This window comes from Anopheles arabiensis, chromosome 2 (assembly GCF_016920715.1).
Source record: "Anopheles arabiensis isolate DONGOLA chromosome 2, AaraD3, whole genome shotgun sequence".
NCBI lineage: Eukaryota > Metazoa > Arthropoda > Insecta > Diptera > Culicidae > Anopheles > Anopheles arabiensis.
The window spans coordinates 28684772-28712462 of NC_053517.1; the positions used below are offsets into that span (position 1 = coordinate 28684772).

At 48.9% G+C, this 27691-nt stretch overlaps 4 protein-coding genes across 13 annotated transcripts; 2 read left to right on the forward strand and 2 right to left on the reverse strand.

Moving 5' to 3' along the window:
* Positions 1–387: 387 nt before the first annotated feature.
* Positions 388–11581, reverse strand: LOC120908901 (ubiquitin carboxyl-terminal hydrolase 8). 2 transcript variants are annotated; one of them, XM_040320406.1, is made up of 11 exons: positions 10569–11581; positions 10344–10482; positions 9958–10280; positions 9751–9881; positions 9341–9653; positions 3028–3158; positions 2748–2847; positions 2101–2217; positions 1794–2003; positions 1330–1691; positions 388–1268 (listed from the first exon to the last, which is right to left on the reverse strand). In XM_040320406.1, the coding sequence occupies exons 1-11, from the start codon at positions 11355–11357 to the stop codon at positions 1148–1150; spliced, it is 2736 nt and encodes a 911-aa protein (XP_040176340.1). In that variant the 5' UTR covers positions 11358–11581; the 3' UTR covers positions 388–1147. The 2 variants fall into 2 exon arrangements, with proteins under 2 accessions (XP_040176340.1, XP_040176341.1); XM_040320407.1 differs by lacking the exons at positions 9341–9653; positions 9751–9881; positions 9958–10280; positions 10344–10482; positions 10569–11581 and adding an exon at positions 5658–7063.
* Positions 11582–11846: 265 nt separating this feature from the next.
* Positions 11847–13069, forward strand: LOC120898793 (protein unc-50 homolog). Its single transcript, XM_040305137.1, has 4 exons — positions 11847–12279; positions 12354–12419; positions 12488–12847; positions 12909–13069. The coding sequence occupies exons 1-4, from the start codon at positions 12030–12032 to the stop codon at positions 13043–13045; spliced, it is 813 nt and encodes a 270-aa protein (XP_040161071.1). The 5' UTR covers positions 11847–12029; the 3' UTR covers positions 13046–13069.
* A 505-nt stretch (positions 13070–13574) lies between these two features.
* Positions 13575–23433, forward strand: LOC120898788 (mothers against decapentaplegic homolog 4). 9 transcript variants are annotated; one of them, XR_005738703.1, is made up of 11 exons: positions 13576–13766; positions 15673–15957; positions 16035–16291; positions 16376–16550; positions 16634–16816; positions 16986–17201; positions 17300–18257; positions 18326–18494; positions 18611–18728; positions 18814–19145; positions 23355–23433. XR_005738703.1 is itself a non-coding variant. In XM_040305126.1 (10 exons), the coding sequence occupies exons 2-10, from the start codon at positions 15894–15896 to the stop codon at positions 19023–19025; spliced, it is 2352 nt and encodes a 783-aa protein (XP_040161060.1). In that variant the 5' UTR covers positions 13576–13955; positions 15673–15893; the 3' UTR covers positions 19026–21953. The 9 variants fall into 9 exon arrangements, 7 of the variants coding, with proteins under 7 accessions (XP_040161065.1, XP_040161060.1, XP_040161061.1 ...); XR_005738704.1 differs by lacking the exon at positions 23355–23433 and adding an exon at positions 22017–22111; XM_040305126.1 differs by lacking the exon at positions 23355–23433 and having other exon boundaries at positions 13576–13955; positions 18814–21953.
* On the reverse strand, positions 22085–26974 carry LOC120898791 (forkhead box C1-A). The gene is made up of 5 exons (XM_040305135.1): positions 25870–26974; positions 24810–25368; positions 24491–24680; positions 23591–24373; positions 22085–23516 (listed from the first exon to the last, which is right to left on the reverse strand). The coding sequence occupies exons 1-5, from the start codon at positions 25952–25954 to the stop codon at positions 23292–23294; spliced, it is 1842 nt and encodes a 613-aa protein (XP_040161069.1). The 5' UTR covers positions 25955–26974; the 3' UTR covers positions 22085–23291.
* Positions 26975–27691: the final 717 nt, after the last annotated feature.

The window sequence follows — 27691 nt, forward strand, 5'->3', positions numbered from 1 at the left end:
AACGGTTTTTTGGTAATTTAAGCAACAAATTTAAAGCGATACCGTATCAAACCGAATACTGTGAGACTGTGTAGCTCAAATTGAGGGTGCGTATCAAGCTAAAATCAAACCATATTTAATACCAAATGATAAGACTTTACATACACCGGCATAACGGTGCAATACGGCATCTACATATATAGATCGTTGCGTGAATGAGAGCGCTAGCGTATATAAATAATTTAAAAAAAACGACGTGTTACTCAATGCTAGGGTACATTGAGCGAAAATATGCATTATAATAATGTATTCATATAAGCAATGAAGGTATTCATTATAACAAAAAAAAAAAACAAATCCATCTCAATTTTCTTTTACGACAACGCCAGAAAACAGAAAGAAGAATGGTTTAGAAGTCATGTCCAATATCCGAATTGGATGATTTTATATATATTTGCTTGCAAAAAATATGTTGTTCGTAGCTCTCAACATACATCTCTGTAGTCACACTGGCTCTGTAATTAACACGCGCGTCTCGTCCACTGGTTTACTCTGAACCTTCCTTCTGAAGACACAACGAATCCCGTTTTCCTGTTTTAATTCCTACCTAAGACGTCTCACATCCAGCATACCCCCCATACCACACGCAGCATAAATTATCAAAAAAACGAAAAAAAAACATCCACAGGCATTGGTTTTATATTACAACGGCTCAATTTCGCTACACAATCCTGGCTAGTTCGCTGTTCCGTAGTTCCCATTCCTTTCTATCCCTTTTTTGATTGGCAATCACAGTGTGTGTGTGTAGTATGTAGGTGTTATAGCAATATAAATATATGTATATTAGATGCATAGTTAATGAGTCTACCCTTTCCGCCCTCCAGCGTGTATCTTCGCCCTTTTCGGACCCAGACTACTTCCTCTGTTCACCCTGCCCAATCCGTTAAACCTTACGGCGGTGGTAGTGTGGTGGTAGTGGTAGCTCTTATCATTTTTTATTCCCCCCTATCGTTGCTTTCGTTCTTTCCCTCGTTTCGCGCGAACAATAATCGTATTTATGTATAACGTTAACATCATTTTGAACATTCCACCAAGTCTCTTGCAAAACAATGCGCAACGATTGTTTGTGATCGTACAATACCGATACAACGATCCACCGGCGGCCGCCTTATCGCACGTCCGACTGTGGCCGGTCGGGTAGGCAGGAGTAGAAAAGAATGTACGCTGCGCTCGCTTGCACATCCGACGCATCGATGCTGGACACGTTGTAATCGTCGAACTTGAACCATCTGCAGACAAGGGGGACGGTATTAGCAATTTGAAATGCTCGATGAGCGATATAAGCCTTACTTTTGATGTATATTGTTCAGGCAGAATGCCGTGTAGTGGCCGCTCTCCATAGAGCCGTAGTGGTTGGAAACGCCGTACAGATGGTACCGGAACGTGGTGAGCCGCTTGTTCCGGTTCACCTCGGTGCGGGCCAGGTAGCGCGTCATGTTCAGCTCGCTGAGCGGAAACTTGACGAGCGTTTGCTTCTTCCGGTACACCGTCGCCATCGTGTCCGGGTCGGCGTAGAAGCGCTTGAAGTGCACCACCAGTATCGACGGTAGCCGGGAGATGTCCAGCTTTTTGATCGCGTCCTGATTGCTCTTACACTTTGGACAGTGCCAGCCGCGCACCTCCTCGCCGTTGAAGTACATATCGAGGCAATTCTGTGGCGGACAGACGATGGAATGGAAAGAGACAGACAGATTGTGCTTTAGCAATGCTGGGGATGGGGGCAGAGCGCACTGCAAAACTGCTTCTTCCCTTACCTCCAGGTAGCAGATGTTTGAATCTTGCGGCAGCTCCAGGCTGAGATTCGAAAACGATTCGTAGGTGGCACTTTCCTTGTGGCACCGGGTGCACTTGACCGTACTTTTGATCTGCCCGTAGAACAGTTCCGAGATGTAGCTGTCCTTGCCCTTGAAATGCTCTATCCATGCCTTTTCCGACGGGGGCAGCTGATCGAGGCTGGTGGATATCTGTACCGCGGGGCGGGAAGGGAAATGGATGTGTGTGTGTGTGTTATTAAAACTGGTCCATTTGTTTTCCTTCTCATTGACGCGTTAACGCGCTTACCTGCATCTGTTTCGTCTGCAGATCGGAATGTAGCCAATCCATGAGGATTGTGAGAAACTCGTGCGAATCCTGCTGCTCGATGCCCCCGAACTGTCGCTCGTACTGTCCAACGACGTACTGGAGGGGGGAAAGAGGGGAACAATAAGAAAACGGTTAGCTTGCAAAAACTTACTCCCAGCGCGCGCGAGAGAGAGAGAGAGCCTTTCCTTCGCCCTGTAACAGTACACCGCGCCTAACCAGATTATGATGATGCCGTGTACATACACTGGATAAGCTAGCGATTAATTTAACACGCTAGCTGGACAAATCCGCTAACCCTATTGAAGGACGTTTCGTCGTGCCAAAACAATCAAGAGCATCAACGACATTTCATAAAACTGTCCACACTTCTCATCTTCCCTCGAAACGCGACCGTACATTATGCCGTAAGTAATTTATTCTACTCCAAATCCAACCCCACCCGAATACACGAACACGTGCTCGTGTAACCACAGTCGGTAAGCTAATTACTCCCTATTACTACAGGCTTTCTCACGACCCAGCGGCAAGCATTTTTCGTTTGCATCATGCTAAATTAAACAAAACACGAACCACCGCCACCTGTCGGCTTACCTAGAAGCTTACCGGTGCCAGCAACAGAAACTTACCCGCAAATTTTTGCTTGCAATACACTTGTACTGCCCCGTCCACAGTGCCTTGATGACGGCGGCCACCTCTTCCCCAATCTTGCCCTGCGTTTTGTTGTTGCTGCAACATCAAAAAAGGACAAGAATTTAAATAAAAGCCAGAAGAAAAAAAACTTCGTAACTGCACAGCGCCGTTTACCGAGCGCTTACATCATGCGCGGATCGGGGGGGGGGGGAGGAAATCCTTTCCCGATGCCATATGAGTACAAGCAGTAAGTAGGAAGCTGTCAATCATACTCACCGGTTGAGGTGCATCTTGAACGACGGATCGTGGAAGAATTCGTTGAGAAAGTGCGTATTGCTGAGGCACTGCAGTATGCTGTTCATGTAGCAGGTGTTACCTAAATTCTTCAACCCGGTCAGACCGCGTCCCTGTGTGAGAGAGAGCAAGCGCGTGTTTTTTAGTATATAATATGATATAAAAGGACATACAAGACAAATACATGAACCATATAGTTTACAGTTGATTTCATTTTTAAGTGCACAGACACAAAAGGACGATGGTTTCCGCCTCGGGGACGGGGTGCAAGACAACTTGTAATCCGCTCACAAACACACACACACACACACATACACACGTATGGCGCGCTTTTCTCAACCGAAGGCACACTCTGTGTTGATGGTAATTGAATTAAACTATTAGAACAAAAATAATTTCCTTATTCAAAACAAGCAAATTCCTTTTCTGCCTTTCGCTTGAAAGCGAAGCGTGTAATTGGCCACACGCTGTGTTGAGTAATAGCGATCGATCGCGGTTTCTTACTTTTGAACGCCAGAACACCAAAGTCGTGCATTTGGCTAGAGACTGCTAGACCTTTTTCGACCTTTCAGTATATGTATTTTTTCTACAAACTATTTTAACCCCTTTAATAAACCCCTTCACTCATCTGCCGACACTAACCTCCTCCACGGAGGCTAAAATAAAGTATCATATGGATAAACGGTAATGAACTTTCGTCTCGATCCGCTAAATCGCCAGCAAGAGAACACTTAAGGAAAGCGCTCAACAACAAACAACAACAACACAAGAAAAGAATCAATTACTGCCATTAATTTCACTCTTTCCAGTGCTTTCGCCGGGCCCTTCGCTTTCCCATCGAGAAAGCATTCCGTGCAACGTTCGATATAGCCAGCGGTTCATTGTTATGGAAATTTCATCCCCACACCTCAACCCCGTTTGTTGTGTGCTAGAGAGCCTTATCGAATAACACACATCTGCAACACACACAAACACACACGCACGACGTCCTGGCGTGTTATCGTGCCGACGGAAAAGACGGGAAAACAGGAAAAACAAATGCCAAAACACACACGCTTCTCAGGGCAGCCGGCAAAACTTGCATCGTTTGTGGCAACCCATCCCTCCAGGCCCTTGTGTGTGTGTGTGAATTCTTGGCTAGTTTATTTTCTTCTTCTTCTGGCTGTTGTTGCTGTTGGTCATCCATCTTTACCAGCCGCACCCGGACAATGGACCAAATGGTGGTTTGGGAAAAGGGGGAAGAGAAAGTGAACCAAAAATATCACATCCCAATCCAATCCATCCACAACCCAGTGGCACAAACAAATGGGGCCAGTGACGCCAGTATAAACCCCCCCCCTCCCCCCTCCCCGCACTCCCCATGTCACCAGCAAACATTCGCGATGAAGCCGGTACAGTTCTCTCGGCACACCGCAGAAAATTATTGGAATCGGTAAACGAGTCAAACGCTTCGCCAGACGTTGTAGGTGGTAGGTGGTACCAACTTCTTCAGCAATGAGCGTTCCACTATCCATCCAGGTAGGCCGACGCTCGCACACGTCAGTCACCATCGCGGCTGTCGTTTGCATGCTCTGCTTTGCCCTCACACTATTAAAAATAGTTTACTGAAGAAATTGGTGAATAATTAAAGCGTTCTCCTGCTTCCTTCGCGGGGAGGCGCAGCGTCTGTTTTGAAGAATTGCTTCCCGCCGGGCATAACCCTTCGCGTAGTACCGTACAAACGTCATTCGGGGGTGGTTCAACGGCTTCCAAATCCACCCGGAACCGGGTGAAAATGGCAGCCCTTACACAAGCACAACCGTCGCCGCATCGAAGTAGGCACGACCCCGACGACTTCGCCTGTTCATATACTGAAATAGCAAAACACGGGCATTTACCGACCAGACCGTTGGGCCTCTAACAGATGGTCATTTTCCGGTCATTATGTAGTTTTCCTTTCTTGTCCTTTTCTATGTGACATTACAATCCCTTTCACATGGTATGGCTCTATTTCTGCAATGTTCTGTAAATAATTACCGCGCAAAGCGCATTGCAAAACCAACACCGGGACATTTGGAGGAACACTGCAAAAAGGATGCTTACAAATTATTAATTCCCCCCTGCAGCTTACGCACGCACGGCTCACTGACTATGCTAATTAATGCTCGCTGGCACTCAGGCAACGAGCGAAAGCCACGGCAGCGAGTGTGGATGTCCTTCACCTCCACGCGGTGGCCTCACCGAAGGACCAGTGGGACGCACTCTGCCCCAAAGCAAGAGCAACCAGACGAGGGAATAAGGGAAAGGTGATAAAAACGAAACTTAATTTTCTCTTCACGTGCCACTGTCACGCTATGGCGCGAAGTTCCGAATTGTTCGCGCGGGTCAGATGATATAGGGTGTGAGTGTGTGATAAAGTTTACCACTCCCGGTTAATTTCTAAGCAATCAACACGAACGAACGAACGAACCGGAGTGGTTTGGAAGAGCCCACCAACCTCCTTCCCCACACCAAGACAGTACAAAGCTTGAAAGCTCCAACACGGGCAACAGTTATTTGTGTATAAAGAATGTTCATTTAGTAACATTTTTTGTCGTATGGTGTTATTCCTTAGTTCCTTTGTACCACATTACCTTTTTGTACGGGATGAGCTGATGGTAGTGTGGAAGCTTTATTTTATATCCCGCGACAACGACCATCTTGCCGTCCGGTTTTGAGGAGCTGCCAAACGTTGCTGTTGAACAGTTCGAAAGACTTCTTTTCCCTGTATGAGCGTTTATTTGTCCTTTTCTTAAGGACTTCTAAAGCCACTACGTGTTTCTCTGTGTATTTTGTTGTGTCCCTGAATCGAACTGGCACAGATAACTGTTTCGAACTTTTCCTTTGTTTCTAACAACACCTTCTAGGAGCGCTTTCGTTGGCCGGTACGGTGCTGTATCTGCTGCTTTGGCACTTGAGGTGTTCGTCGCCGTGAATGGTCTGTCGTTCCGTTGTCGCCCTTCCTGCTGTGCTGCTCTTTTGCTGGAGTGCACCACGTCGTTTTGTGGCTAATTTCAAGCACAAACCCAATGGCAAGCCGGATGCGTTCGGGGAACGCGCTAAACTCAAACAACGATCGACGCCCGCACCAGTTCTCATTGCCGTCGTCCAAGCGTTGCAAACGGATCGCGGCAGATATGCGGTAGGTCTGGCAGAGAGGTGTTGTGGCTGACGATATTTCGTAAAATCGCTCAATCTTTTTCCACACTCACACAAGGCACACACGCGCTTAATAGGTTAATTATTCCGTGCTATAATCCTTCCCGATTTTTTTTTTTGGGGTTTAGCTCGATCGATTGTGGTTGGGCTCGATATCACAGACGAGACGTGCAGACGACTACTAACCAATATTTACCCACAGAGCGTCCAATTAGGCAAACGTCAATAGTATTCAACCCGTCGTCGTCATTACCGTTCTTTTTTCACCTTTTGTTTGTGTAGTTTTAATACATTTAAGCTCGCATACACACACACGCGCAAACTCCAATCCACTATTGATTTCAGTCGCACGAGGAGGTCCCAAAAACACAAACAAAACACGAGATGCTTTTCACCTTCCCACAGCCTACTACTACTACTACCACCTCTCCCAAAGGCGCAAACGGAACCGCAGAGCGTTAATGAAGAAAGCACCAACAACGAAATAGCTTTCGCCACGGTAATGGAGTTTTCCGCGCGAAAGAATTTGATTTCCTTCCACCCGAACCGTCGTCAACCGTAACCGGGAACGGAGCGCTCCACTAAAGCGGACAAACAAAGGCTGGCACGGTAACAATATTCATGCGCACACACACACACACAAGCGCACACGTAGTCAAACGGCGACAAATAGTCAAACGTTGTGGTATTTTGAACTTCCCAAAGTTCGGGCTTCTGTGGGCTAGAGCTGTGCTCTGTGCGCGTTGGCACACGGGACTCTTGGGTACGTTTCACCACCGGTGTCCAGGGACGAACTGTCCTGCCTGAAACAGTCACAAACGTTCCGGCATACGCGAACTACTGCTACTTCGATGGAATGTGGCCGCGTAGCTAAGGACTGCCGATTTGACGAGAGCGTCGAGAGGGAGAGAATAGTGACAAGAACGTCTCACGTTTGGATGTCTCTTTCGCTCTCTCTCTCTATTTTCCAACGTCCTGGAACGGTAGACAGCGCTAATTGGCGAGAATCAGCACAGAACACGAACGCACCCGACACATGGCAAAACAAGCCATTGCCATGGCGAGGAGAGAGAGAACAGGCGACGCCAGTAAAGCCGGTAAACAAGCCGCGCTAAAGCCCGGTGAATGTTACGGCCAAGGGTTTCTACACCGATGTGTGTGAGGGTGCTGGAACGAACGAAATGGATGGAAAGTAGACGTAAAACAGGACAGAAGGACCTCAAACCACACTGTGGAATGCTGCTCAAAAAACCGAACGTACGGCAGCGCAACGTGTTCTGGACACAAGCTCACCCCATTTCCGGGAGGGGGGAGGTAAAGGTAAAGCCGCCATTTAGCGTTTGCTGTTCCAGTCGATACACGTGGTCAGCGTAAAAAGCGCGTGGCTAATTCCTATACACATTCCACCGCATACCTCCCACCACCAGCACCATCGTTCTTGCCTGTCTAGCACAATGATTCGAGGGCTCGCGGGCTTACCGGTAACAGATTTATATGCACCAGTCTACGTGTGTGACACTGCAGACATGTGTGTTTTTGTTGTTGTACACGGACGCGCCACAACTACGCCTGAACTAATTTTCTCGCTTGACGTTGTTTGTGATGCAGTTTAGGTGGTGTTTTTTTTCTCGCAATAAACCAATAAACAGCCCTTTCTTGTGTACTGCTATTCCAATATACTGTCAGTTTAGGGTTGTACACTTCAAAGGAAAGTTTTGAGCCACGTTTTGCGTCAACAACTGGGCGCCTCCATTGACGCGCGACCGCACCCGACGCGCGAACCGCGAAACACGCAAATATGATTTCCTTCGAAAAAGGCTCTAAAAGGGATGGAAACCGTTTTGAAATGCGCTTCCTGGACTGGGGGAAAAATAACGCACCTATAAACGCGACAAAAAGCATATGAGGAAGTTAAGAGGGAAGGTTTCGTGTGCCTTCTCGATGGATCCACCTGGTAGGAGGAGGTTGGGATGCTGTCGATTGGGGGGAATGGAGAGGAAGGACGAGAAGCGAAGTGAAATGTCGCATTGAGCCAGTCAACCACCATGGCAATTGCATGACAATTTGCTCGTCTACATCTGCAATGCATCACCAATACCATGCCGTTCGGTTACGCTTTCGGCGCATCACAATTATGCTCTCTATTATTTCTCATCCTTTCAGTGTCAGTGTGTGTTGGCGTCGTCTACGGCCGGATGAGGGGTGTGGGTCAAATATCACCACATTACTAGCAAAAGATTGCTATGTATTGGTGGAAAATAACATCCGAAGAGTAGAGACATCCGCTCTGCTAAAAAGGACGGAGGTGGCGTTACGTTCTTGGCGTAAAAGTTTGTTATTGATTTGGTTCAATAGGGAACAGCAGTTGCGGATGAAATGGCACCGCTTTAGGGGAAAGTTGGCATACAATAGGCACTCTGGAGACAACAACAAAAAAAATCGCGTCGTTCTCGTTATTATTAGCATTTCGCTGAAATGTGATACAGACGACACGCGACGAATACTTCCCAGATGCTTAAGATCCACTGACAAATGGATGTTGTTTGCTCTCTTGTTCGCGGTAAACACTTCAGCAAGATTAGAATTTAATAATATTTCTTAGATTCGTGCTTTCTTGGAACAGTTGGGTTTAATTTTAGCTTCCTTCGCCATTCGGGAGAAAATGGTCCAACCTTGTGCGTGCATTGAAACGAGCTAAGGTCAAGGACATTTCCAATCAATTACTTCCCTCTCTTCCTTAAGAGCTTGTAAGCCACAGTTTTAGCTGTTGACGTAAAAATGTGTCCGTTTTTTTAGCATTTTTGTCCGTTTTCAAATGACAATGGGACGATCCGCTCTTCTTTTCGCGAAACAGTTCTTTTGTAGAAACCGAAAGTTCAAACAGAGACCTGTTTCTTGTACTTTCAGCACGTTGCCGGCATGAAACGCCACATATGCGCACACGTCACATCATAATCCACAGCCGCGGTCACGTTCTAAACAACGATACCGAAGTAACGCAACCAGACACACACACATACAGCGATAGTAAAAACATTTGGGTTTGGAAATCATACAAACGCAAAACCCCCACCATGGTGCCCCGTATGAGGTAAGAAGAAGCCCTCATTCTACTCACCACACTCCCGTACACTGGGGCAAAGTCGCGCTGCACCACGTCCAGATCCCGCGTACGCACGTTGTGATTATGATCCGCCAGCGGTTTCGCGGACCGGTCAAACAGGGGCATCCGGGCGGGCGTCGCATTGCCGGCGTACGGGCCGGACCGCTGGTCGTCTTCCGGGTAAGCCCGCTTTACCGGCTCGGGCACGTTGTTCTCCTTAAGATGCCGCTTCTGTTCACGGGCCAGCGCAAGCTTCGTTTCACGCTCGCGCGCCAACCGTTGGCATTTCTCCTCCAGCTCGCGCTGTTCCCGCTCCTTGTCGCGTAGCCTGCGGAAAGGTAAGCACATACGCAAGCGCATAAGTTAACTGTGGCAGGTGGAAAGACGGAAAGGAGCATGAAAGGACACTAATTGCGTCAACGTACCGGCGTTCGTACGCTTCCCGCTCGAGCTGCTCCGCCTGCTCGGAGGAAATTTGTTCACCCCGTTCCTTCTGCTCCTGCTCCAGCTGCTTGTAACTTTGCTCCTCCTCGAGAATGCGTGCTTTCTCTGCTTCCTAACGAAATAAAAAAAGCAAAGAGTTTTGTCAACACAACTACCACCACCAAGATGGAAAAGTGATTGATGCATACGTAATCGCGCTGCCGGTCCTTTAGCTGCATCACTTCGTACAGGAGCGATTCTTGCGTTTCGTCCAGCCCCGGCTCGAGCGGTTGCTGCTGCTCCAGGTTCTTCAGCTCCGTTTCCGTGTTGATAATTTCCAGCGCATTCTGCTTCGATTTGTCCAGTATCTGCTCGTGCTCGACTAGTATGTCTTCCAGCGGTTTTTTGCGCGCCTCGTACAGGGTGACTGCCGCCACCTTGCTGTTACGATCGATCGTTGGCTTAAAGCCGGGCTTGGTGAAGCTTTCCTCCTTCATCGGTATATCGCTAATGTTGGGATATTCAATATCGTCTGGAAAGGACATATTTATATTAGGTTTGCTGTTTCGATTCATTTGCTAGCTAGCCACCATACCTATATTATCACCCATGGCGTCCAACACCGTCGGTGGCCGATAGGAGGGATTCGTACAGCTTGCCGGGTAGTGCAGCACGAAGCTTTCGTATCCACCATCCAGTCGAATGATTTTCGTGTCCTCAATGTCCTGATCGTACTGTTTCAGGGGAGAAAAGCGGAAAAACATACATTAAATATTGGCAACAAGCAATCACATGGCACTACAGAAAGAAACACCATTACATGACAAAGCGTGTAGTTCAAGATGTACAGCGGTGTATCCTTCACCGGTACGCCGGACGTGTTCCAGTCCATCAGTACGACCTGCTCCTTCACCATCCGGTTCGACCAGAGCGTGCGCGATTCCGGCGGCAGGGCGTGATTTATCTTGCCCGCCGTCATACCGGCCACGAGCAGATGCTCCGGCACGTTCACGAGATAGGCGTACCGCAGGTGCGACGTTTCGTAGTCCTTCGCCGGACGGCAGTCCATGATCAGCATGCTGACCCGGCTATCGTTTATCATGGCGTGCAGTTCCGTCGCGGTGACGGATTGCTTTTGCCCGGAAGCGATCGGCACAACCATTGGCGCCTCCTTCCCCACTACCACCGGTTGCTTTCCGTTGCTGGCCCGCTCCAGTTCTACCGCCCGGGACAGGGTCGCGGATCCACCCCGCTGCCGGGCACGCTCCTCGTACCGGGCTTCCAGACTGTTTTTTAGCTTGCTCAACTTCTCGAAGATGCGATTAAAGTCGGACTGCGTGCCCAGCAGCCGCGTGATCGCTTCCTTCTTCCGCGCATAGTCCTTGTTCTTCCGTATGACCTGCACCAGGTTGATCAGCTTCATGTATCCCACGTACGCCAGCTCCTCGTCCCGCTTGATGTAGTTTTCGTCGCACTGCTCCATCAGCTTCCGGGCCGACCGGCAGATAATATCGATCTCCCGGTCCTTTATGTCGGGCGGTAGCTTCATATACAGTTTCTCCAAATCGTCGAACCGCTCGCCCAAGTACAGCTGCTTCGGATGGTTCATGATGGTTGCGGTGGTGGCCGATTTAGCATAATTTTCTTACGCCAGCGTGAATCATCGATTACCGTTGCGGGCGTTGCGGGTGGTTTTGTCGACTGGCGGATAGTTACAGCGTATTACAACAATAAATTTATCTTCCGAAAGTGAAACTTTTCACGGATTTCACCCAAAACTGATAACAACTGGTGCCGTGTTTTTGTTCGCATCACGCAAACTTTTTTTTTTGTTGAGGACCGGAGCTGTCAAAATGCCAATAACGTCAGGAGGACATCTACTCGAGCTGGTTGTACAAAATAAAGCATAAAAATGGGATTAAAAAGATTAAACAATTCCAGTTAAATTAAAATAACACCGCAGAAAGATGTAATTAGATTAAGAATTGATTGTTTCCCAAAGAATTTGTATTGGATGAGAAAAATGAGTGTATGCTACAGTTCGCAGCTGCATATCAATCCAACCCTGCGTGAAATGTCACAACCCCAGTCCAGCCCTGTCACGATCCGTCATCGACGTGCAGTTATTTACTGTTTACCAAAATATAATTTTCCGTCTACGGAGCGATGAGTGACGAAAAGATCCACTGAATTGCCGTGTCCATTCTCGAATTCTACCAAAGGAGTCAGCAGACGAAGTAGTAAGAAACTCATCGACAGCGACACACATAGCGCAGCAGGAATGAAGTACGCTACGTCACCTACGCCATCCCGGAGCAACAGCTCTCTGCTGGGGATGTCTTCCAGAACGGCATCGCCACTGCCCGCACCGGCCAACTATCGCGATTGCATGAGCGCCACAACGAAAAGCTACAAATACCTGCGGCGTTTCATCAAATTCGACCAAATGGACTTTGAGTATGCAATGTGGCAGATGGTGTACCTATTCATCGCACCGAAGAAAGTCTATCGCAACTTCAACTACCGCAAACGTGAGCAATTTCGCTGCGCCGTTTTGGGCCGTTCGGGATCCACTTCTAATCGGTTGTTGTTTCCCTTTTTGCAGAAACCAAATCACAATTTGCTCGAGATGATCCAGCCTTCTTGGTGTTGCTAGTGGGTTGCCTTTGTGGTATGTTGTTATCAACGGGAGGAAACTTTCCATTTCGTACTAACCACTGTCCCATTGTCCGCTTTCAGTCACGTCAATTGGGTTTGCGTGGGTGTTAAGCTTAGGGTTTCTGCAGACGATCCTGTTCACACTGTACGTCGTGTTTGTCGACTGCATATTCTGCGGCATGATCGTGGCCACCCTGCTTTGGGTGATTGCGAATCGCTACTTTCGCGATCGAAACAGCGACTTCGACATGGAGTGGGGCTACGCGTTCGATGTGCATTTGAATGCGTTCTTCCCGCCCCTGATACTGCTGCATTTCATACAGCTGTTCTTCTACCATCCGCTAATTAGCAGGGACTGGTTCATATCAACGTTCATCGGCAACACCATTTGGCTGTTGGCGCTCGGATACTACATCTATATCACTTTCCTGGGATATAATGGTACGTGTGTAAGGGTGAGGATGGTTAGGCGGCTACTAACATCATTTCGTTACACTTTCAGTTGTCCCGTCGCTGAAAAATACGCGAATAATTCTCGTAACACTACCGCTTCTGTGTTTGTTCTACGTCGTGACGTTAATTATAGGATGGAATTTGAGTGTGTCCCTGATGTACTACTATCACTATCGAGTGTTGTAAACAATAAAGTTCCATACTTACAAGGCTGTTGCGCATTACGATATTATAAGAAGCGTGTGGCGACGATTATTGGTTCGTGGTAGTGATCACTGCGAATAGATGAGTTAAGCAGGAGACATAATTCAATTATTAAACAGTAGAATGTACCATAGCCATATTTAGGTATCCTACAGTAGATATATTTAGCGTAATGTGATAGAAATATGTGCATAATCAGAAAACGTTTCATACAACGGTTCGCTAAAGCGCTTATGGAGACAGTTTCTGTAAATTGCTATTAGGTTATATGACACTTTATTTTATCTACATTTTTCAGCTAAAGTGACTAGAAGACGGTGTGTCTAAGATCCAGAACTAACAGAATATCGAAACAAAAAAAACTCAATAAAAACATAATATTTGAATACATGCTCCACATTCGATCGCAACTGTCAAATTTGCTTTACGACACGTGATATGGCCCAACCCGACCCGCTATGCCTACTGTCAAGCACCAGCTGTCAGCGAAAGGACACAAACGAACGCGCGAGCGAAACAGAAAGCCACCCCTTTCACCGTGCGCACGAAAGGGAACACCACTACAACGCACCCCGAATCGGGCAGACAAAAAAAGGAATTCGCCATTTTAAAAAGTCTATCACTTGCTGCTGCTGGTACTACTGCTGCTGCTGCTGCTCCGATTGCTCCCTGCAGTATCGGATACGGAAAGAGTCGGACGAAGGTGGAGTGTGTGTGTGTGTGTGGGGGGGTAAAGCAGAACGAACCACTGAATTGCATCGTCCAATTTTCCGCTGTGCTGGTTTCCGAGTGCCTGTTCCGCAACATGGTGTAACTGAGAAAGATCGTCGTTTCTGTGCTCTTGCGACCCTGCCGTACACACGGCCCACCCCCCGGATGCGGGTGTGCGTGAGTGAGTGGGAGAGGATGCTGGAGCAAGTGCAGACATTCGCCTAGAATTGAGAAAGTTTGCATCGTGGGTGAGGTGGGGAGGGTGGGGAGTGGGGCCCGCCCGGGGTGGCGTTAGTGTAGTGCAGGAAGTGAAAATCGAAATAACAGAACACCGCCGCCGCCGCCGCTGCTTTGCTAGAAATTTGCTTGTGTGTGAAAGGGGCAAAGAGGGAGTGCTTTCTTCTGCTACGGTAAAAGAACCTGTTCTGCGTGTGTGTATGTGTGTGGAGTTGTGTGCGGCTTGTTGATGCAATTGTGTTACACCAAACTCACACCCCCCCCCACCCCAAACGTTCCCGGAAATGCAAACCACAGCCAGGGGAGGTAAAAGGAATGGTTTTGTTGCATTTCGACACCTTTACATCTTTTACCTTCCCCTCTGGTAAGGTGGTCCCCGCAGTGCTACAAAAAGCGGTTCGACGGTAGAAAAGAAAACAACAACAAAGCAACTCAACTCTATTACCTCACATCCGGAAGAGACCTAGAAGGACCTTGCTACAGAGGAATACGTAGCGATCGAAGGGCTTTATAGCGACTCAGTGATCGATGGCTTGAATCTTTAAAAAGTAAAAGCATTACTAAGACAACGGGTGAAGAACCTTACCGCAGGGGCCTACTGTGCGAGTTGCGAATCTCGGCAAACGCATTGGTGCGTGTATGTGTGTGTGTGTGTGACTCATTTTAGAAAAGAAAGCCGCAGCAAAAAGGAGTTCATATAATGAAACCCACGCGAAGAGCAGAGTGGAATCGAAAAAAAAAATGAAGCAAGAGGAAGAGAAGCCAGTGACTTTCCCTCCGAAGAAGTCCGCCCGTTCTTCGTAGCGGCGGTCCCTGTGCGGGGGGTGAAAATTGAATTTTTGCCAGTGTGGTTGGGCATCAAGTTGGGCAAGCAGCAGGCAAGATGTGTTGCCGTGTTGCTTGTCGATGGACGTGTTTGTGCATGCTCTACCCGTAGTAACTGCAATGCTCCATTGGAACCATTAGGAAGTAGCAAATTTTTCCTTCGTTTTCCTACTCCTAGGGGTGGTTTTGGCGAATGGAACGTACGCCCGTGTGTGCATGTGTGTGTGTGTGTGGGAGCGTGCATACAAGCGCGTGCGTCCTCGCGGCTGTGTGCGTGTTGGAAGCGTACACAGAATTGTCAAACCTTCCGTCTTTTGACAGAGATTTGTTGGTGTTTTGTTTCCCTCTGGCATGTCTTCTGCCGCGGTGGGGTTGTGTAGTAAAACAGTGCATAATCAACACTAACAACAGCGCGCTTCGTCTGTTGCCTCCCCCCGGGCGGGGATGATGGGTGGCGCGACATGGCGGGTGTTACCTTGCCGGGACGGGAAACTTTCTCCAACCCCAAAACGGGCGGGCAGAACGGTGGTGTGTCCGGTCAGGGTTACACGAGTAAGCAGTTTGTTTTGTTGTGTCTCGTTGCGGAGTTTAGAAGAAAACTATGCAACGGTGCAACAGTATGATGCATTTCCTGTTTTCGGAATGCAAGCTGGGTGGGGGGAAAAGGGGTGAAACGGCGGCACAGTAACGGAGCTGCATCTAGTAGACAATCTAGTGACCGTAGCCATTCAGTTTGGGTTGGTGCGTGGTGCAAGTGTAACGTGCTTTCGGAAGGGTTCACTTCCACGTTCAAGCTCTATGGTCATTGTAATTGATGTAGTCTATCTCTTGAGCAGGCAAAAAGCAGAATTAAAAAATTGTATGTGTGCACAGCAGGAAGTGATTACATGTGCAAGTGCAATCCTCCAAGTGTGAACTAAACGCTTCCGTTAGTGATAAAAAAAACAAAACAAAAAAAGCAGCTGCAGGAACATCTCCACCCGGGTAGACGGCACCGTCACGGTTCAGCAAAGTGGATACTAAAAGCAACCTGGGTCTTTCCCAGGATTTTGAAAGGATGGTGGGGCTGACGGGTGGATCGCATCTCTATGCGGCCGGCATACCGGCGGCCGCACAGGAAAGTACGTACTGTGCTCACATACGCATACACATTATGCCGTGCCTAATGAAATCCCCGCTCTCCGCTTCTTTCTTTCAGTCGTCCGCGACATGGCAGCGATGCCAACGGCCGCCCCGACCAGTGCGGACGCCTGCCTGAGCATCGTCCACTCGCTGATGTGCCACCGGCAGGGAGGCGAGAGCGAAGGCTTCTCCAAGCGCGCGATCGAGTCGCTGGTGAAGAAGCTGAAGGAGAAGCGGGACGAGCTGGATTCGCTCATCACGGCCATCACGACGAACGGCGCACATCCGAGCAAGTGCGTCACGATACAACGCACGCTCGATGGTCGCTTGCAGGTGAGTTACGAAGGGTAGGCCGCGAAGGGTATGCTCTCCCTCTCTGGCATTACAACCGCGTGCTGTTTTGGTGTATTGTTGCAGGTCGCAGGACGCAAAGGATTCCCACACGTCATCTACGCCCGCATCTGGCGCTGGCCCGATCTGCACAAGAACGAGCTCAAGCACGTCAAGTTCTGCCAGTTTGCGTTCGATCTGAAGTGTGACTCGGTGTGCGTTAATCCGTACCACTACGAGCGTGTCGTGTCGCCCGGAATCGGTAGGGTTTGCACAGCTGCTGGCGAGTGATTCGTACACCGTGCAGAGAGCGCTCATTGATGTGCTTTGTTGTTGATTTTGTAGATCTTTCGGGGCTCACGCTGCAGTCCGGTCCGAGCCGGCTCATCAAGGACGAGTACACACCGGGCTCGGTCGTCGGTGGCGGTATGGACATCGATGGCAATGAAATCGGCACCATACAGCACCATCCCTCGATGGTGGCGAGTGGTGCATACGGCACCATGTCAATGCATCCGCAAGTGCCCGGTAAGCAGAGGAGTCTTCCTCCCGATTGCTAGCAGTCGTTTTAGTTCCCGATTAAGTTGATTTATTTATTCGTCTTGTTTTTGTTTCTTTTTTGTTTTGCTTTTTTTCTCTTCTGTTCTGTAACGCGTCAACCGACCCACTCCATTGTTGTTTGCGGTCCTTTCCAAAGACCCATCACAGTTGGGCGGCTTGTATGGAGCTAGCAGCGGTCCACGGCCGATACCGAAGCTAGAGTCCGCCGACCCGTCCCGAAATAGTGGCCCGAGCAGCTGGATGAGCGGTGCCGGCAGCGTCGGTGGGCCTTCGTCCGCTGCGGCTGCCATGCTGTCGGCCTCGTCCGGCGGCCAGCAGCAGCACGCTCGTTTGTCTTCCTCATTACCGCTTTGTAAGCGCTTTTGTTTTACTTTATCTTTACTTACAATATCAACGCCCCTGCAAGATGGTCTTGGAAAACGGGTAACTAATTGCTCTTTATGCTTTTAGCATCCGTCATCGGTGGTCCGCCCGGTATGGTGAACAATGGTTTGAGAGCGCCACCGAGCTCACAGCAACAGCCACAGCAGCAACCATCACAGCAGCCACAGCCTTCATCACAGTCCAACGCCCAGCTTACGAACGGTGGCAGCAACGGTCTGCTGGGCAGCTCCAGCCAAGCGGGCGGAAGCGGCGGATCCAGTGGCGGCGGGTTGCTCGGTACGGACGGGTCGCAGTACTACACCAGTGCGGCCGACCCGTCTATGGGAAACGACCCACAAACGGGAATGGGCGGTCCGGCCAGCATGTCCGGATCGCTTTCGGCCACCTCGCCCGTCTCGCCCCATCTGCAGCAGAACGGATACGTATCCGCTAGCAACGGTCAGTCGGCACAGGCCGGTGGTCCCGCCGGTGGGCAAGCGCAACCGAGCCAATCGGCCGCCCAACAGTACCAGCCACAACAGCAGCAGCAGCAACAACAACAACAACAGCCACAGTCGCAACAACAACAGCAGCAGCAACAACAACAGCAGCAGAGCGGCTCTGCCACCTGGTCCGGTTCGAATACGCTGAACTACACGCAATCGATACAGCCACCGGCACACGCGAGCGGCTCGCACCAGCAGCAAGCGTCGCAACAGCAGTCACAGTACTGGCCCCACGGTTCCGGCGGTTCATCCAGCGCCGTTGTGGCGCCGTCTGGTGCCAGTGTCGGCAACGCGACCGGCGGACAGCTGGCCGGTGAGTTGCCCGGTCAGCAGCGGCTGCTGTCGCGCCAGCCCGCACCCGAGTACTGGTGCTCGGTGGCTTACTTTGAGCTGGACACCCAGGTGGGTGAAATGTTTAAAGTGCCCTCTAACCGCCCGAACGTCACCATCGATGGGTATGTGGATCCGTCCGGTGGCAATCGCTTCTGTCTCGGTGCGCTTAGCAATGTGCACCGAACGGAACAGAGCGAAAAGGCAAGGTAAGCATGGGAAGGGGAGGTGAGGAGGCACTGAATAGCATTGGCTAACACTGTTCGCGTGTTTGCAGGCTACATATTGGGAAAGGTGTACAGCTGGATCTGCGCGGCGAAGGGGACGTCTGGCTGCGGTGTCTCAGTGACCATTCAGTATTCGTACAGAGCTACTACCTCGACCGGGAGGCCGGCCGAACGCCAGGCGATGCCGTACACAAAATCTATCCCGGAGCGTGCATAAAGGTCGGTTCACGCTATCCGACGCAATTAGTCGATAGCGGTATTTGCTTCTACCGAACGTGTCTAATATACTGTCTCTTTACACTTCTCTCTCTCTCTCTCTCTCTTTTATGTAACAGGTATTTGACTTGCGACAGTGTCATTTGCAGATGCAATCCCTCGCCAACTGTGCCCAGAAAGCGGCTCAGATGCAGGCCGCTGTTGTGGCGGGCGTATCAGCCGTTGGAGCTCCTAGAAGTATGCATACTACGAGTGATAGCGTACACATATGGATAGACAAGATTCTACTAATTACTCTCTCTCTCTCTCTGCTCGGCCTTAGGTCTTTCCGCGGCGGCTGGCATCGGGGTGGACGATTTGCGGCGCCTCTGCATCTTGCGATTGTCGTTCGTGAAGGGTTGGGGCCCCGACTATCCCCGACAGTCGATCAAAGAAACGCCCTGCTGGGTCGAGGTGCATCTGCACCGGGCCCTGCAGCTGCTGGACGAGGTGCTGCACCAGATGCCGATCGATGGGCCGCGAGCAATCGAGTAAAACCAACCGAGCGCGCAACAGATCGGTTTGCGGGGTCAGCGACGGACAGGACATTGCTACACATTGCTGCCCCCAAGGGAGGAAAAAAAAACAACAAATGCCCTAGGCGTTTTGGCGCAGGTAAGAGGTAAAGGTAAGATCCTGGTGCCGCTTTAATGTGACACCAGCGACAGGAATGATACCCCCGAGATATATACGATGGCAAATCGTAGAAGGGAAGGAACGTGCGTGCGTGGCTGAACCGTTGAAGGTACAATAGACTATGTAAATATAGGTGCGGACCTAGTTTTGGGTTTGCAGGAGGGCGACCGCAGGGTGACGACGGCAATGCGTGGGTGGTTTCGTAGTGTGTACAAGTGTGATTCTAATATGACAAAGATTTAGTTTGATAAGATATAGCATGCGCGACATGCGAAATGCGTGTGCACTTCCGTGTGCACACCGGTACAGGAGGTGACACTCGACTAGCGGATAGAGTAGAACGACTACAATACCTTAGGGCGCGTGAAAGTGATGCAGCGTTATTGAAACCCCTTCTCATGTATACTAATGTTTGGTAAAGTTGAAAACTGCTGAAAGGATGATATATGTATGATACAGTCAACTCGAACGAAGCGCAAATGCAAAACTATCTGGAGAAGTTTTCCATCGATTCGTAAAAACCAACACACAACAGAGTGTAGTAAACTGGTGGATGTGCAACTCCGGCATAATGACACCCCGTATGCTCCTACTCATAGGAGCGCCCAGAAAGGAAAACAAAATGGAAATCCTAAAGATGCATAAGGTAGATTGCACGTTGCCTCGAAATGCCGATAAAAGTAAACACAGTATGTTTAAACAGCAGAACACACTGCCTCCGACCGATGGCGCGTGAGATGATGATAGGTAACAAGCAAAAAAGAACAGGAAACACAACTTTGCAAACAAAACAATGTAACAATTGCATCAAGCACTAACGTTAAATGAGCGATATTTACTATCTGACAGAAACGAAAAGCATAATGTAGAAGGCGAAAGGACAAAACTAAAACACTACAAACGGAAACAACCTACAAAAATGTTCTACCTCTAATTGAAGAAGAAGAAAAAAAAAGTATGTAAAACAAACATTGAGCTCCTGTTGGTGGACAATGCTATCCAGATTGATTGAATTTATTGCTACCTGTCTGAGGTCAAAGGTTGAATTATAGATGGGATGTTGGCAGGAAGGGGCTTTCACAGAGCGTTCCTGTGGCACCGTGTTCTAGCTCCATTCTTCTTAACTATGTTACGTTAAACAAAAAAGAGTGAAGAAGATTGTGGGATATGAATAAATTCATAAACTAGTTTTGGCCGAACAAAAATACCGATTCTTTGTGCAAGGTTTTCATTTTAAACGATTAGCACAAAAAGTTGTTTGTTTTGTGTGTTTTACATACATTCGCCGTAGTGATTGTTACAGGCAGAGCCTACAGCCGAATGTTCTGCCATTTCAATGAGAGAATTGTAAACATGACCCAACCAGCTAAGAAGCAGCCGGGAACGAGGCGATCTCATTATGCAGCTCAATATGTCTTTTTTGTGCCATCTATCTTCTGTTTTGCATGTTGCCTCTTTTTCAGTAGTTTGTTGAAGTTGTGAACTAGTTTAACTAGTTCTGTTTTATTATATGTTGCTACAAACATGCTTTCACTTTTCGGTTGAACGATCGTATGTTTTTTTTTAAATATATATTGTCCTTCAAAATTGAAAAAAAAGGTCCGGTCAACGAACTGCTTTCGTTTGTGAATGCTATATGCGATTGGTGCATTGGAAAGCATGATAAAATGAAAGAAGGAAGGGAAAGGTGATGAGAATAGAAGGCTAACGTGTCGAGCCAATGGATATGTTAAACGAAACAAAAGTAGAAATAACATCGTTACGATCGTTCGGAAGCCCCTAAGTGCAATGAATCCAACTTTAAGAAAGGAAGAAAAATGGTAATAAAATCAAACGTTGCTAAAAATGTAACTATTATGGTGAAGTTGACATACAGAACAACAAAACAAAAAACACACGTGCCCTTGACAAGTGGTAGTCAAAAATACACAACAAACACATAAAGATTCTTCTTTGCATAGCGAGCATCAATTAGTTTACAAACGATAATGGCCTGGATGGCAAACGGAATAGTTTCCATATTATTTTTTTTCAAAGGATCACATTTTCTTCAAAAGATATACCCAGCTACTACATGCATGGTGAGAGCACCGCTAGCCCACTAACATGAAAACTACTTGTGCCTTTATCTGTTTACCGTTTTGCCGATCTAGTTCTGCAGTGGTAGTCGAAGAAATGTCTACAGCATTTTCATGGAATAGTTCTTTTACAAGTGGTATGGTTTTGTTGCAAGCCACAATTGTTGGTCGCTATAATTGTAACACGATTGTAATACACGTTTAGTTTGTCACGTTAGAGTGAATATTTTGTGTCGCTTTTGTTCGGCTGTGATGGCTTTTGTTTTGACGAGGTTATTAGTTTCTTATTTTGAAGCTATTTCTGCTCACGATCAAATGGTTTTAACTGAAGACGTCTTGTTTGATACAAGTTTTACGCAACTATGATCGAAGAATCTACACGCTAAACGCCTACCCAAACAGAAGGAGCTCAATTCGAAAGAGAGAAGTAGCGACGTGACCTGGCACAAAATGTAGCGGAAAAGCAGAAACGCAGAGTAAAAAAAACAAACCAACCCGATGCATCGATCATCATAAAACATAAACGACGATAAGCCGATTTAGAAGAAAAAGGAAAGTCACAAAAAGTTTGCAGTTTGACGATTGAGGAATGATTGAGTATAAGAAACAAACTATATACTTTATAGATTTATCCCTATTACGAAGTGTAAATGAGTTGCATCATTTTATGAATAAAAAGCAGATCCACTATTTTTAAGTAAATGCAAAACATACACACACATATATAGAGCACGCCTCCAAAAAGCGCTAACAGGTGTGCTTATTATTTCAGCGCCAGTGAAACAATCCGAAACTACTGACCGGATAATGAAACGAAATGAATTTACCAACTGAACCGTCTGATGAAATGAAAACTGTTTTATTGGATCTTTCTCTATCGATCACTTATCCATGCACTTAATACGTATTTACAAAATGACGAAGAGCAAACTCGTTTGCGAATCGAAGAATGGTTCAAAGAATGGTACACGACTAAAAAGACTGTAGCGCTACAATAGTGCCTGTCGCTGCTGTGGCTTTCCCAGTACAAACCTGTCCCATCAGGCGAGCATGCTAGAGTTGCACCACCATTCCGCGTTATAACTAGTGATGGGTGAAGTTGGCAAAAACCGACCGATAATTTAGGAATCGACTCCGGAAGATAGGTCTGTCCAGCTCTATCCGGAGTCGTTCTGAATCGTCCGGAATCGCCCGGAGTCGTCCTGAGTCATTTGGAGTCGTCCGGAGTCATTCGGAGTCGGCCGGAGTCGTTGGGAGTAGGAGTCGTTGGGAGTAGGAGTCGTTGCGAGTCGAAGTCGTTGCGAGTCGGAGTCGTTGCGAGTCGGAGTCGTTGCGAGTCGGAGTCATCCGGAGTCGTCGGAGTCGTCCGGAATCGGTTGGAGGCGAAGTCGTCGGGTTGTACGACCGGACGGTTGGAGTCGAAAAACAAAAAAAAACAACGAAATGATACGCCTGATCACAAGCACATAACACCTGATGGCTCCTGTTCACTCCAATCGACTCCGATTCCGGTCGACTCTGGACGACTTGGAATGACTACGACTCTGGTCGACTCTGGCGGACTCCGTACGTTTTCGATGACTCCGGACGACTCCGGGCGACTCCGACTCTGGGCGACTCCGACTCCGAACGACTCCGGACGACTCCGGACGACTCCAGACGATTCCGAATCCGGGAACTAGTGGTTCGGATTTTGCCGGATTTGGAATCAGACTAGCAATACCCGGAGTCCGATCGGAGTCGTGGGTGCGCTCCAAAGAGCACCTCACTAGTTATAACCGCCGAACTTGCACTTAATCCGCTATTTATAATGCTAAGTGAGCGCGCTGCATGCAGTCTGGACTGCATTCGGCTGCTTTATCTTTACGCCTATATTGGACGAGACTAGACATGTTTCCCTACTTAATTTTACTACTTGGACGGAACGGACACTGGGGGCTTGAGAGATATAGAGACAAGGCTTATTTTAAAACCCACTGACCCACAAAAAAAAGACTGATAACTTCTTCGGTCCCCGAAAACCTTGAAGATCCTGCCCGGGAACTTCCTAAAGAAATCCATGCTCGTTGAGGAACTCGTCACTAATCTCCTGTTCGTTGATGTTGATCAGATTGCCGAAATCGCTCTCGTCGAAGTGGCCCATGTCGGGCAGATAGTACGGTATCGTTTCGACGACCACGTTCGGGCCGGCCTGGACCTGCTGGACGTTGCTGAAGAATGGCACAATGATATCGTCGTTCGCTGGCTGCGGTATCTCGTTGTCGGAGAAGATCTGCAGGTAAGTGGTCGTATTAGGCATTGATCCATTAATACTATTAATAGTACCTTAACGGCACTGTCGCTTACCTCATCCACGTTGAGATTGCTGAAAATACTGGCCCCAGTTTCGCCATTGATGATGGAATCGAAATTGATCGTACAACCGTCCACCATGGCGCTGGCCCGCATCAGTTGTTCCTCGTTGACCGGTAGCTCCGCGACCGGCTGCAGGGTAGACAGGTGTGTTTCGCCGGACAGTTGCAGTGCACCGGATAGGGTGGGTGCTACTGCTGGCAGCACAGTGGTATCGATCGTCGACTTGCTGTAGTTGTCGATAATGTCGATCATCACGTTCTGTACCTGTAAGGGACCGGATGTTGGTAGTTGCTGCTGCTGCTGCTGCTCTAAACAGTTGTTATTGTTGCTGTCTAGTGTGGTTAGCTGTTGTTCCCGGTGCGGTCCAAGCGAGTCACCCAGCGAAACGCACTCGTTCGTGGCCGCCTGTGATGAGCTGGTGGTGGTAGTTGCGATCGTTTCCGGCGCCGTATCGCTTACCGACACCGTTGGATACTTGGGAAGATTGTTGTTAACCGTTTGCTCGTTGTTGTTATTATTAGTAGTGCCAGCAGAGTCCGATGGTCCGTTCGACGATCCCTTAGAGTCGAACCGTGCCGACGCCAGCGTTCGCCGATTGCACTGTACGCCATTGCTGCCGGCTGCTTTGTTCCGTTGCCGAACGCGCACCCGGCGCCGTTCGCTTTTTGACACATCCATCGACAGCTCCCAGTAGCCTCCCTTGCCCTTCTCGTCTTTGGCCCGTTGTACTTTGGTGAAGAAAAAACTCAACGACAAATTGTGCCGGATAGAGTTCTGATGGAATGGCGGGGGTTGGGAGTGGAGGGGGAGGGGGGGGAAGAATGCAGCAAAATAAACAAATCAAAAACCCGTCGCAGGAACGCATCGCGAGCACCTTTGAGCGATACTTACATTCCAGTTTTTGTGCACCTTGTAGTAGGCAAACTTTTCCTGAATCCATTTGCATATCTGCTTGAGCGTCATGCGGCCCTCCTCCAGCATGGCCATGGCGATGATTTGTGCATAGTTGAAGGGTGGTTTTTCCAGCGAGCTCGCCAGTGACGTGTACTGCTCTTTGCGCTTGTCGTACGTCTCCCGGCTCCTGGTGAATGGCGAAAGCAGTTGCGGACGGATATAGAATATGGTTCCAAAGATATGGGGCCTACCCTTACCACGGTGTCGCCAACTGGGCTACACTGAGACTCTCTTTCTCTCTCACACACACACTTACCTTCGTACTTGGGCGATAAATTTGTTAAACCGTGCCGTTGGCAAATCCGTCAGCGGTGCGTCCGACGGTGTCAGGTTGGTGATGTTCTTCAGCTCCGTCAGCCAGGACAGATTGGTCAGCTCCGGCTCGGAATCGTCATCGTCGTCCTCGTCCCCTTCGCGCGCTTCCTCTAGCGTTCCGGTTTCCATCTCCTCGTACTCTAGCTCGTCACCCTCGATGATGTCTTCCGCGGCCGTAGCGAGCAGCGACCGGGTTCCATTGGCATCTCCAGTTGCTGATGATACACCCGGTACTCCGGCCGTTTCCACACTGCCAAAGCTCTGGTCCAGTTCCGAGCTGGCAGGAGTGTCGAGCGCTACGGAGATGGGCGAACTGACGCAAGGCAGGTGCGAAAATCCGGCCTGGTTCGTGGGACCCGGCGAAGATGCCACGTCTGCATCGATCGATGCGCTGCTGTTCAGATCGTCCACCGATTGTTCCGACGTGGCCGAACCGGCGGTGGAGGCGGCCGGTGTCAGCGGGAGCGTTACATTGTGGGCGTTTAGCACGTAATCGTAGGCTGCAAATGGGAAATTGATTCGTAAGAAGGGGTGGGCTTAGGAGCTAAGAGAGGTGCGTGGAAGGACTCCGTCAGCTATTGAGGATATTGAAAAGGGCAATTATTCAGCAATCAGTTAGACGCATTTGCTATTGTATGTCATTTTGGAAAGGTTCTTGTAAAAGAATGTCGTTCTTATGGTGGACTGACTAGAAGAGAATGGACTGTTTAGGAACTTATGGATATTGCGCAGCTTATATTGGATATTGACATTGGAAGAATTGCGACGCGTTTTAAGTTCTGCTCTCCTTCTTATTTCGTTTTAGAAGGTTTGAGCGTTCTACGTGATCATCAGAAATACGGATCTTATCAAGACTCTTTCCTCAGCCCTTGTGTCAAACGAGAAGGCTGGGAACAGATTCACTTTTGACCTTGTAGATACCGGCGAACCATTCAATTAGACCAGCCGCCTTCTCCGACAATTACAAAAACGGATTAAACACCGCTTCAAGTCGCACTTACAGCTCATATCATTGTTGTAGATGATGATGGTGCCCGGGATTTTGAGCAAATTGTTCAAAAGGTCGTCATCCTCCAGTTGCGTCATGGTGCGATGGCGTATACCCGAGAGAAGACGGGACCCCGCCTTCTCTAACGATGCTTGCGTTTGCACCAATCTCAATCTTTGCACACCGCGAAGAAGAGGTACTGGTAGATGCTATGAAGAACCAAACTGCCCGAGCAAATATACTGCTGCTGCTGCTGCTTCACTACCTTTATCCTAGGGATAGGAGAAATTGCGCACTGCGTACATGGTCCGGGGTTATTAATCCATCCTTGGAGTCTCCGGAAACAAATGCCATGATTTTCTAACGACGGTTTTATGCTATTCCATACATACACACGCACACGCACTTTTGGTTCAGATACGTTGGGGAATGGGTTTTCACGCTTCACTTTTACCGTCACTCTGCAGGATGATGGCGTAAGCGCTCCAGAACCCAATCGAGGCCGCCGTTATTAATTATTCACACAATCGAGCACAACGCTTTCCCGGAGTGCAATTTTCTTCACTTTTTACACTCCAACACACACACACACAGATATTTCTTGTGATAAACCACCAATATCACTAGTTTCCTGGTCACAACGCTTCACAATTAGATGCTTAACAAGTCATCGGTAATTCGAGCATCGATAGCGCTGCATGGAAATTCTTGCGCTCGAGTGGGATCGATGACAAATTTTCAAACGGTGAAAAGAACACACAGAGCACTTAACGTCACTCACTCACGCCATGCGTCCAGTGTCGCCGTAACGATTTGATCGTTGGACACCGTTCATCGATTACTGCTGAAAGCGCTTGAATCCAGCGAACCTAGAGGACCCGTGTATCTTGTCGCCATTTTCACGACATCTCATTTGCCAACCATTCGAAGGCAAAACTGTTTCGACGCAGGCAGGACGCTTTCACAACCCCCCCACGGAAAAGGGAAAGGGGTCCGTGGAAGGGGGGGGGGGGGGTAAGGGTCATAGATTTTCTACCACTTTTTTTCACTGGCGCTGCTTTGTGCGCGCGCGCCTTTAACTGCTAACGGACACGTAGCACCGTTGTGCTGGCAGCCACTTCGGACACGACGACCGACTGGACAAAGGGTTTCGCCTGGGTCCCGTGTGGTCAGCCAGTGGTCAGGGCCAGTTAGGGCAATCACTGTTCGTCCCGTTCTTGCCTGCAGGTTCAGGCGGTCGCGGTGGGGGTTCGTCGCTTTCTCCCAAGTTGACCGACTCGTGCGGTGCCCGAGACGCGCGGTACGTTCTGTCCTGCTGGATCGTGTACACTAGCTGCTCTCTAGCATCTCCACTCTCCGACGGCCCAGAGGGTCCGATGTGTGCGTACACTTTTTCTTTGGTGTGCCTATTTGTGAGCGTGTGTGTGTGGTTTGGGAATGAAACCGTCCCTGGTTCGATCGTTGGTCCCCCGGTTCGGCAGATGTCCTTTTCGTTGTTTCGATGAAATGTATGGCAGAGGTCGTCCCGCTCTAATGCCCGCTCCCGAGTGGACATAATTTCTGTTCCCCGTTGGCGTTGGTTCATTGCATCATGTGTGCGTGTGTGCGTGGGTATGTGTGGTGGTGGTGGGGGTCTCTTTTTAAAACACACACACACACATGCGGACACAGTCCTGGGGCTATGCGTTCGTGCATATGTTTAAAATTGTTTAACGGTTGAGCAAAGACCGCTGTAACCTATGGGTAGCCTGTATAGAGGAGCAGGGAAGGTGATGGAAAAGAACGGAAGTGTGGCCATGCACTGGGACATCGGTAGCAGGACGCCCTGCGCGGTA

Bases quoted from the DNA above. Each gene is read 5' to 3' on its own strand.
- LOC120908901 (XM_040320406.1), bottom strand. From the start codon at position 11,357: ATGAACCATCCGAAGCAGCTGTACTTGGGCGAGCGGTTCGACGATTTG. The intron at 3,159-9,340 runs GTGAGTAGAATG...TCTCTCACACAG, and splicing joins CCCCAGTGTACGGGAGTGTG to GGACGCGGTCTGACCGGGTT. The intron at 1,269-1,329 runs GTAAGGCTTATA...CCTTGTCTGCAG, and splicing joins CTGAACAATATACATCAAAA to ATGGTTCAAGTTCGACGATT.
- LOC120898793 (XM_040305137.1), top strand. From the start codon at position 12,030: ATGAAGTACGCTACGTCACCTACGCCATCCCGGAGCAACAGCTCTCTG. The intron at 12,280-12,353 runs GTGAGCAATTTC...CCCTTTTTGCAG, and splicing joins CAACTTCAACTACCGCAAAC to AAACCAAATCACAATTTGCT. The intron at 12,420-12,487 runs GTATGTTGTTAT...GTCCGCTTTCAG, and splicing joins GCTAGTGGGTTGCCTTTGTG to TCACGTCAATTGGGTTTGCG.
- LOC120898788 (XM_040305126.1), top strand. From the start codon at position 15,894: ATGGTGGGGCTGACGGGTGGATCGCATCTCTATGCGGCCGGCATACCG. The intron at 16,292-16,375 runs GTGAGTTACGAA...GTATTGTTGCAG, and splicing joins CGCTCGATGGTCGCTTGCAG to GTCGCAGGACGCAAAGGATT. The intron at 18,729-18,813 runs GTATGCATACTA...GCTCGGCCTTAG, and splicing joins AGCCGTTGGAGCTCCTAGAA to GTCTTTCCGCGGCGGCTGGC.
- LOC120898791 (XM_040305135.1), bottom strand. From the start codon at position 25,954: ATGACGCAACTGGAGGATGACGACCTTTTGAACAATTTGCTCAAAATC. The intron at 25,369-25,869 runs GTAAGTGCGACT...TCCCATTTGCAG, and splicing joins CTACAACAATGATATGAGCT to CCTACGATTACGTGCTAAAC. The intron at 23,517-23,590 runs GTAAGCGACAGT...ACTTACCTGCAG, and splicing joins GCAATCTCAACGTGGATGAG to ATCTTCTCCGACAACGAGAT.